The sequence below is a fragment of the Convolutriloba macropyga genome, chromosome 2 (genome assembly GCF_964194025.1).
Source record: "Convolutriloba macropyga chromosome 2, txConMacr16.3, whole genome shotgun sequence".
Taxonomy (NCBI): domain Eukaryota; kingdom Metazoa; phylum Xenacoelomorpha; order Acoela; family Convolutidae; genus Convolutriloba; species Convolutriloba macropyga.
The window spans coordinates 71,984,693-71,995,190 of NC_134469.1; the positions used below are offsets into that span (position 1 = coordinate 71,984,693).

At 35.6% G+C, this 10,498-nt stretch overlaps 2 protein-coding genes across 2 annotated transcripts; both read right to left on the reverse strand.

Annotated features, from left to right (window-relative positions):
- Positions 1–716: 716 nt before the first annotated feature.
- LOC142334988 (uncharacterized) lies at positions 717–4,769 on the reverse strand. The gene is made up of 3 exons (XM_075383316.1): positions 4,760–4,769; positions 2,225–2,289; positions 717–1,905 (listed from the first exon to the last, which is right to left on the reverse strand). Exons 1-3 carry the CDS (start codon positions 4,767–4,769, stop codon positions 847–849), a joined length of 1,134 nt encoding a protein of 377 aa, XP_075239431.1. The 3' UTR covers positions 717–846.
- Positions 4,770–5,258: 489 nt separating this feature from the next.
- Positions 5,259–9,111, reverse strand: LOC142334677 (uncharacterized). Its single transcript, XM_075382899.1, has 2 exons — positions 6,767–9,111; positions 5,259–6,447 (listed from the first exon to the last, which is right to left on the reverse strand). Exons 1-2 carry the CDS (start codon positions 7,265–7,267, stop codon positions 5,389–5,391), a joined length of 1,560 nt encoding a protein of 519 aa, XP_075239014.1. The 5' UTR covers positions 7,268–9,111; the 3' UTR covers positions 5,259–5,388.
- Between the last annotated feature and the right edge of the window lie 1,387 nt (positions 9,112–10,498).

Here is a 10,498-nt window from a genome sequence, read left to right on the forward strand (position 1 = left end):
TTATGTAGAATTACCTTTGCTATTTTAAGACAAACAGCAAAAAGTCCTAATGGAATGCTCCTATGAATCAGCTCAGCCACATGATAGCTGACTACTGAATCTACAACATTTAAAAGTTTGTTATTAATTCCATCATTTCCGTCGCTGAGCTTTTGTTTTCTAATGAACTTATTATGTTGAATATTTCCTTGGTGTCAACGGCTTTCGAAAGACAGACATTGACTCATGTTAGCATACATAATAAATGATCGGGTTATGCTTAATCTGTTTTGTTATTGTCATAAATATGGGAAAAATTCAATGCAGTTTTTCATTCAATCTTTTGCAATAAGCGCGCAACCGCTTCATTAACATCAATTGGTACTAGGAAACTTAAGGATGCGCAGCACAGTATGTTACCTACAGAAAATTATTTGAAATTATTTAATTATTATTTAATTATTTTTGAAAATCTATTTAATATTGGTTCTGTAATTGCCTAAGATCGATGTACCCAAATTATAGAGCATGACTCAAAATTCATACAACTTGAGCTCTCATTGTATATGGGCTCTCTAAACGGGCTCTGTTTTTATAGGCGAAAGCTTGGTCCTCAGAGGCAACCCTTATAGGTTTGACCAGAGTTGGCCCCGTTCGATCTTTAAATCTCACAAACTCATTAAAACTTTTTTTCAAAAATAAATTCTAAATCTACTGTTTGTTCTATACAGTGAGAGCGAACACAAACTGTTCAACTAGTGCTTGGCAAGTATAATTTGTTCAGCATCATAAGTAGAAAAAATATAGTGTTTACAGCTACGTAGCTCTCACACAAAATTAATAATGCCCAGGTGGGGTGCAAGTTTTCTAGTCTAATTTCATTGAGTAGTTTTTAGTGAAGTTATTGTCCCAATACTCTCCGAAAGAGTTTTCATATTTTATACAAAATTCAACGGTTTGTTCAATCTCGGCTGGTTCAAAGTACTGTTCGAACTCGAATCGGTCATGTGAGCTGGTTTGTCCCGTTGCGGCCACCGCCATAAACTCTCTCCATGATTTCCAGTTGTCCAAGGTGAATCGAAGCGAAACTTTCTTGGGAATATTTGACTTTTCAACTAGTACGGAACCCGAAACCATTGTTCCAAATATGTGGACACTTTCTAGAGTAACTTTCTGATCAGCAACTTTCTGCGCCAAGCCCGCATTGTTTGATGACAACTGAAATTGGGGTATGAAGCGGCGCATCTTTTTGATCGGAGAAAACAGTTTTGGCGTATTTTGATGCGGAACTTCAATTGAAAATAAATGGTCGAAGTTCTCAAATGACAAAGTTCTTGTAAGATGGTATCCAGATTCATCCGCAAACTTGACTGACAATCTGCGTTTTGGACTTCCATCATTGCTGGGAGATCTGAGGCAAGATTTGATTGAATCTCTTCGGCTTTCTGAACTTTCGTCTTCTTTGGGGTCTTCCAGAAGTTTGAGCTTAGCTTCAAATTCGTTAAGTTCATTTTGCAAATTATCCGGCTTCTTTTTACTTGGTTGCGGCTCACAAATATCGTTGTTGTTATTGTTTTCGTCGACGTTCTGAGGTTCTAAGAGCGCTTCCGTTTGACATTGCCGATCTTGTTGGCGTTGCTGCTCACGATTCGTTTTCAAGGAATTTAATGACGCCGACGAATCTTGAATGGGGGTATGATCATTGCTCGAATTGCTATGCGTGCTTAGCTGGCGTTTAGGGGTAGTATTATCATTGGTCAAGGCTGTTGGTTGACTGTAGAGGTTACCTTGATCCAGTTCTTCTTGTTCATTGCTTTGGTTTTGTGAAATTTGGCAGGTTTGCTGTTGTTTTGTTCTGTTGTTTGATTTGAAAGTTGGAATGATCTGATTTGAAAGCCTCTGAGTGATTTGTTTCACTAACAGTTTCTAAAATGAAAGAAAAAATTTAAAATAAAAAATTTTGAAATATCATTAAAACAAATTAGTTTTTGAAATCAGTGTAAGTTTTTGAAAAGCAGAGGACTTTTACTGTTTATATAAAATTATTTTGTTCCACTGGCTCACTATAAAACCTTCAAGGTGATTTAAAGATAGGCGCTGTATGTTGTCGAACAATTTTGGAACCATTGCAATTTTGTCATGTTTGGTAAATAACTTTATCATCATCATTAACTATACGTGTTTTTATCCATTCGTAACTCTAATTCACAGTGATTAAGGAAATAAACATTAAAAGTGGACTTACGTTTGATGATATTTGGCTCTGTTTATCAGTCGCATCATTTCTTGTGATGAACACGTGAATTTCGCCTAATATAATAAGAAAAATCACATGAAATTTTATATAAATCACACAACAAATCGTGATGAACAATATGAGAGATTCATGTAATTTTAAATTACAAAAATCGAAAATCACATATAGTTTGTCTGCAAAAATCTTTATTGCTGAAATTTTATTACTATTTTTGTTCCTAATATAAAAAGAAAAATCACATGAAATTTTATATAAATCACACAACAAATCGTGATGAACAATATGAGAGATTCATGTAATTTTAAATTACAAAAATCGAAAATCACATATAGTTTGTCTGCAAAAATCTTTATTGCTGAAATTTTGTTACTATTTTTGTACGAATAAAGAATTTTACACCTCCTATTTGTTTTATAGAAGTACTATAGCCCGAGTATTTGAATATGGAATTTTAAGTTTTCAATGTACCACACTGAGCCGTCTACAAAAAATTACAAAAAAAAATTCTGCAAATTTTTTTTCAAAAAACCTGACTCAATGTTCACTGTTTTTTATCAGATTCAGCCTTTGAATCACTGGTGAGCTGTACATGAAGCATTTACTAGAGTTTAGCCTGAAATATTACTAAGAGGTTCATAAAACTCTAAAAATGAATGTGATGTTGAATGTGGATTGTAATCATAGCTACAGGACACGTTCCAACAATGCACAGCTTGTTTTTCCTAAATAATCAAAAAATAAGCTAACCACAGTGTTGCGTGAACATAGGGGTAGTGTTTCGAGCCTTCTACTGTATAAAGGTCTCGAAAAATGCTTAAAAAACGATTCCCCTAAAATTTAAAATCTTTTCAATGTAACCTGATTTTGCAGAACAATGTTCTCAAAGAAGTTGTGTTCAAGTGTCTGTTCTCTAATTGGACCATACGAGACAAATGACTCTACAACAGGTGCCCAGAGAGAAAAAACGAGCAAAACCTAATAAAACATATCAAAAACATCTTTATTATCCAAAAAATATGCCCGAAGTTTAGTTCGAGTCGAAAAAATTTCATTTTTACATACTTGTTCAGGTAATAGACTTTCTTTAGCAAGGTAGCTGAACACTTTTATGATTAAAAGTCCTACGGATTTTTTCTGTGTCTGGGGTTTGACTTTTTGCAGAGCGATGAGTGAACTATTGGCTGCCCGTGTGTTGGGCTTGTTACTGTCAACATCAAGAAAATTCAAAGGAGAAACTTTTGCAATATGATCCACGATTTCTTTTTCAAGAGCGTCAAAATTAAATCAAAAACTGACAGCACGTTGCAACGCTTGTAAAAATAGCATACATGATCTCCTCTCTTCTTGAAAAACATAGTCTTTAAAATGCGTTTCTTGAAAAAATAGAATTGAGTTTTACTTTTTGCCGAACTGAAAGCATAAAGGCCATAAGATATCATTGGTTTGGCATAACTATTATGCATTCGCAAAAGAAATTTTTTGAGAAAATTTTCTTGCTCGGAACAGCTTTCCGTTGGATTTTGCTAATTATTTAACTACAGGTTCAATGTCTAGATCAAAATTGACATGTTTATCTATGAACACTCCTAGATATTTGAACGAAAATACTTCTTCAAGAATTTGCCCAATAGCAGATTTTTTTGATTTTTGTACATTGCGACCAAAACGCATGACTTTACATTTTTTTACTGTTTATGACAAAAATGTTTCTTGAACACACAAATTTCAAATTTTTTCAAGTCATTATAGAGCTAAATTTCCGAACATAAGCCTGATGTTAAAATTATTGTGTTGTCTGCAGAAAGTGCTAATTTTGAACTTTCTTGAACTTTTTGAGGCAGATCATTGATAAACAATAGAAATAGCAACGGGCCGAAAATTGAACCTTGTGCGCAAAATTGAACGGGCCCAAAATTGAACACCTACAATAATTTCCATTTTGTTGGACTCTTTTGATCCGTGGACTACAAATTGTTTTCTATCTGACAGAAATGAAGCAATGAGTGTATTAATTTTTCCTCGAAAGCATAGATTTTGTAATTTTTTTCATAAAAAGTTAATGATGAAATCTGTCAAATGCCTTTTGAAAGCGAAACCCCTTTTTTGTGATTAAAAAATATTGCAAATCAGTTCTGTAACTGATGCGATAGCATGCGCGCATGAGCGTTTTGGCCAAAATCTGAACTGCTCATTTGACAAATGTTGATGTTTTTCGAGGAATCTAACCATCCTTGTATTCAAAACTTTTTAGGGATGACAATAGACTAATTAGTGGATAGTTTGAAGGGTTTTCAAAATTTCAATCATTATGTAGAATTACCTTTGCTATTTTAAGACAAACAGCAAAAAGTCCTAATGGAATGCTCCTATGAATCAGCTCAGCCACATGATAGCTGACTACTGAATCTACAACATTTAAAAGTTTGTTATTAATTCCATCATTTCCGTCGCTGAGCTTTTGTTTTCTAATGAACTTATTATGTTGAATATTTCCTTGGTGTCAACGGCTTTCGAAAGACAGACATTGACTCATGTTAGCATACATAATAAATGATCGGGTTATGCTTAATCTGTTTTGTTATTGTCATAAATATGGGAAAAATTCAATGCAGTTTTTCATTCAATCTTTTGCAATAAGCGCGCAACCGCTTCATTAACATCAATTGGTACTAGGAAACTTAAGGATGCGCAGCACAGTATGTTACCTACAGAAAATTATTTGAAATTATTTAATTATTATTTAATTATTTTTGAAAATCTATTTAATATTGGTTCTGTAATTGCCTAAGATCGATGTACCCAAATTATAGAGCATGACTCAAAATTCATACAACTTGAGCTCTCATTGTATATGGGCTCTCTAAACGGGCTCTGTTTTTATAGGCGAAAGCTTGGTCCTCAGAGGCAACCCTTATAGGTTTGACCAGAGTTGGCCCCGTTCGATCTTTAAATCTCACAAACTCATTAAAACTTTTTTTCAAAAATAAATTCTAAATCTACTGTTTGTTCTATACAGTGAGAGCGAACACAAACTGTTCAACTAGTGCTTGGCAAGTATAATTTGTTCAGCATCATAAGTAGAAAAAATATAGTGTTTACAGCTACGTAGCTCTCACACAAAATTAATAATGCCCAGGTGGGGTGCAAGTTTTCTAGTCTAATTTCATTGAGTAGTTTTTAGTGAAGTTATTGTCCCAATACTCTCCGAGAGAGTTTTCATATTTTATACAAAATTCAACGGTTTGTTCAATCTCGGCTGGTTCAAAGTACTGTTCGAACTCGAATCGGTCATGTGAGCTGGTTTGTCCCGTTGCGGCCACCGCCATAAACTCTCTCCATGATTTCCAGTTGTCCAACGTGAATCGAAGCGAAACTTTCTTGGGAATATTTGACTTTTCAACTAGTACGGAACCCGAAACCATTGTTCCAAATATGTGGACACTTTCTAGAGTAACTTTCTGATCAGCAACTTTCTGCGCCAAGCCCGCATTGTTTGATGACAACTGAAATTGGGGTATGAAGCGGCGCATCTTTTTGATCGGAGAAAACAGTTTTGGCGTATTTTGATGCGGAACTTCAATTGAAAATAAATGGTCGAAGTTCTCAAATGACAAAGTTCTTGTAAGATGGTATCCAGATTCATCCGCAAACTTGACTGACAATCTGCGTTTTGGACTTCCATCATTGCTGGGAGATCTGAGGCAAGATTTGATTGAATCTCTTCGGCTTTCTGAACTTTCGTCTTCTTTGGGGTCTTCCAGAAGTTTGAGCTTAGCTTCAAATTCGTTAAGTTCATTTTGCAAATTATCCGGCTTCTTTTTACTTGGTTGCGGCTCACAAATATCGTTGTTGTTATTGTTTTCGTCGACGTTCTGAGGTTCTAAGAGCGCTTCCGTTTGACATTGCCGATCTTGTTGGCGTTGCTGCTCACGATTCGTTTTCAAGGAATTTAATGACGCCGACGAATCTTGAATGGGGGTATGATCATTGCTCGAATTGCTATGCGTGCTTAGCTGGCGTTTAGGGGTAGTATTATCATTGGTCAAGGCTGTTGGTTGACTGTAGAGGTTACCTTGATCCAGTTCTTCTTGTTCATTGCTTTGGTTTTGTGAAATTTGGCAGGTTTGCTGTTGTTTTGTTCTGTTGTTTGATTTGAAAGTTGGAATGATCTGATTTGAAAGCCTCTGAGTGATTTGTTTCACTAACAGTTTCTAAAATGAAAGAAAAAATTTAAAATAAAAAATTTTGAAATATCATTAAAACAAATTAGTTTTTGAAATCAGTGTAAGTTTTTGAAAAGCAGAGGTTTTTTACTGTTTATATAAAATTATTTTGTTCCACTGGCTCACTATAAAACCTTCAAGGTGATTTAAAGATAGGCGCTGTATGTTGTCGAACAATTTTGGAACCATTGCAATTTTGTCATGTTTGGTAAATAACTTTATCATCATCATTAACTATACGTGTTTTTATCCATTCGTAACTCTAATTCACAGTGATTAAGGAAATAAACATTAAAAGTGGACTTACGTTTGATGATATTTGGCTCTGTTTATCAGTCGCATCATTGTTGTTACTGTTGTTGTCACACTGATAGGTTGAACTGGTGTGAAATAGTGATGTTTCAGGCAGGCTAGCAATTGAGTTGATGGAATCAGTTGATGACCTGTCCCCAGGGGTCGCAGATGCAGGGTTGAGAAAACTGCTACCCTGTGAACAACTATCCAATAGAAGCACATCTGCTCCCCCTCCCCGAGGAGTGGAATTATTGCGGGTACGTGTTGATGAGTATTTTCCTAGACGTTGAATTCTGGAAACTAGGTTACTGGACTGGGTTCTGCTGGGTAATGAGGATCTCTGCTGGACTAGCCGGCTGCAGCTTTCGTCCAAACATATGCGATAAACTTGGTCCATTGATGAGCTTACGAGGCAACTTTCAGAGTGTGAATTCAAACAGGGTGCTAACAGTCTGGGTAACCTCAGGTCTCGTTCCAGAAATGGTGGCAAAGCCATAACCGCCTTAGTCGCCATTTTGAAGATGTAAATTATTCGGCGTTAAAATTCTGCACAAAATCTATCCAAAAATGCAGATGTCAACAATTCCAGACCGTCTAAGAATTCAGCAAATGACAGTCAAGAGCTCACAATTGTAAAATAATTGAAGATTCGAAACTCAATTTGAAGTTTGAGAGACTATTCGTGGTTGGTTCAAACTAAGTTTTTGAGCTCAGTTTGACTTTCTAGCAACGCGGACCGATTCTATGCTGATAACGTAATAATTGAAGAATTCCTCTGGCTTGACAAGAGTACTTTAATACCTTTGGTAATGCCAAGTTTTCTGGAGGTTATTATACTATGTGTACCAATAAAATAAGCGTGTAAAATGCTGAGCTTTCAAAAATTAAAAATATATACGAGCTCTTCGACAAGTATTACATAAGTATAGTGTGTAATGATATATTCGGCACAAAAATGAAAGGCATTTAATGGTTTGGTTCTATTCAATTATTAAAAAATAAGAAAATTTTATAACTTTTTCAAAAATAAAGTGAAACGTTCTTAAGCTAGCTAGTATGACTACAACACAATATGCGATCGAGTTGAATAGTATTAGTTGGAGAATTGAATAGATATTTGGTTAAGCCAGTTTGTCGTTTGTGCAAGAAAGCGCATTAAACGTTGTATAATATGAAGAAAATGAAACAATTGTAGTTTCAGTCAAACTGAAAAGTTCAAACTCAAACTTAAAACGGACCAATCACAGCTCTCCATTTTGACCGGTGTGTCTTTTAGTTACGCAAACAAATTGTTAATACAGAAAACTCCAGTAAGCCTTGATAAGATTATTAAGAGTAAACCCAATAATAATAAAAAAGGATTAATCAACAACACTTAACGAAGAAAGTTTACCTTAACTAATTATGCAATCTATCAAAGTTTCCAGTTCTGCCTATTTAAAGGGAATTTCAAATGCCTACGGTAATAGATAAGGAATTAGTGCCCTATTAGTTTCACAAGAGTTCATTTGATATCTTCGAAGGAATTCGATATTGCTATTAGTGGGTACACTGATTGTCAAGTAACTAATTCCAAAAATGTGACCTTAATTGATTCGATGTTTGAATAGAATAAACCATCAGGAGGACAAGTAATTGTTTGGTGAAATTTGGGCAAATATCAAGGCGCGCAACTGTTCCATTGGGGGTGTAATTTCTTTGAGGTAACACAATTTGATATCTACTCAGCAAATATTACACACCGATAGCAAAACTCATATTTGAATCATTGTGGCATCGTGGCAAGGTCATGCAGCTTCAAACGATAATTAACCTGCTAAATACACGCGAGTGCATACCATTGCTGAACTGGAATGCCTTAATTTACCCAATCTAGGGCATATGTAATTTAAGAAATTATAGTTATTGGTAAGATAAGATATGGGTTTTGGGTTCGGGTAATGGGACGAATTTAAACAAAACCCTATAAATTGATCGATCCCTGAGAGTTCACAATGTGGGTTTCTGTGAACTGAGAAAGCCCTGAGAAGAAAGCCTTGAGGGGCGGGGATTATAAGTATTAGTTAAGTTTTGGTGCATTTTATTAATATAGAAAATTCGGTTCACTAGTTAGGATACTAAGAAAAGAAGTGTCAAAACCAAGGAAACGCGTTTATCGAATTACTGGGACAAATTTTGCTAAAATGCACACTCTAAATAAGGCAGTCTAAATATACAAAGAAACTAGAGATTGCAAATATTTTTCGCGCTTCGCGTTAACGGATAGCAACCGCATGCATGTATGTTATTAGAACTGAATTTTACTAGTGTGCTATGTTACGTAAGAAGAGCTGTGTTAAATCGAAACTGTTTTCCTAGTTTCCATGTAAAAGCTGAGAAGAATGCGACTAAGCTGAAAAATGAGGGGATAAAGGTTCCCCCTCAGCTGAGGGAACAAATTTCCAATTTTACTCCAGCATTGCCTCACAGGAGAATGAACTCTTATTTGGGGTGCTTCTACTGGACGACAAATCATTCGGTCGAAAAGTTTTGTCTGTCTAATACAAAAGCCTTGAACAGTTTATTTTGAGGGTTGTAGTCGTTCACTAATTATTTGCACACATGTGACCACCGTATGTGATCCCCCACACCTCCATTTCAGTCGAAAAAAAACTGGCTGAAAAATGTTTCCGTTTAGAAAGCATATGCACCAAGTAGTATGCCACGAGTGGTGAATTGGGGGGGGGGGGGGGGGGGGGGGGGGGGCAATTGGGGGTGACAAAAGGGTTATTAAAAAGGTTAATCAACTTTTTTCGTTTATCTGATCTGTCACCATTTTGAACGTGGCCCTCACTTTACTACTGTCTTCAATCCCTTCAACAAGCGTGCGCTCTTTTGTGTAGTTCAATGTCTAAAACAGGCTGAAAGAAAGATTTAAAGAAGCCTTAAAAGGAAGGGATGGAACAATAATTGTTCTGAGGAAAAAAAGTTTCACATTTACATCACGTGGTTATGACGTTCTCGGGGTTCTGTGGGGTGATTGGAGGCATTAGTTCAAACGCGCATACCATTAAAGTCCGCCTTCAAATGAACCATTATGTGCCCGCTTCATCAAACGGAAGGGTTTAGCAAAGAATCTCAGCTTTTAACCGCTGAATTTGAATTTCAAGATAAAATCTATCGTCTAATGCAGTCAGTCTATGGTTAGAAATTTTGCACCTTCATATTATAACCCCCTCCCCCGCTCAAGGAAGCAGAGGCCTTGAGTGGCGAAGAAGAATGCATGAAATTTGCTGACAGCCTGACAAAAGATCAAAAATACCGAATGTATGAAAAAATAGTACGATATCAGAGGCGATAAAAATTCACCGCATGAGCCTTTGATAATTATTGGGCAACCCTGTTGAAAAAGAGGTGAGATTTCAAAACATGTTCTTCAAAACAATTGTTGAAAATCACGTCTAAACAAGCATATGCAAAGATTGTGATGTGAATATTAACATCAGGTTAAAAGAAGGATTCAAAATTAATTATAAAGCGTATCATTCGGATAAGATATCTTGACAATATATCATCGTATTTCATAGATTTAGTTCAATTTTAATTTCCATTTTGCAGTTCATATTTCGATCTTGATTTTAGCTCGTTCATATGTATAAACATGATACTGTCTGTTCACACTATAAACATTTTTAGTATTTCCGTTGTATTGAGTGATCAACCTGTGATCACTTGATTGCTATTTCTAAACTAGTTAGTATTTAAT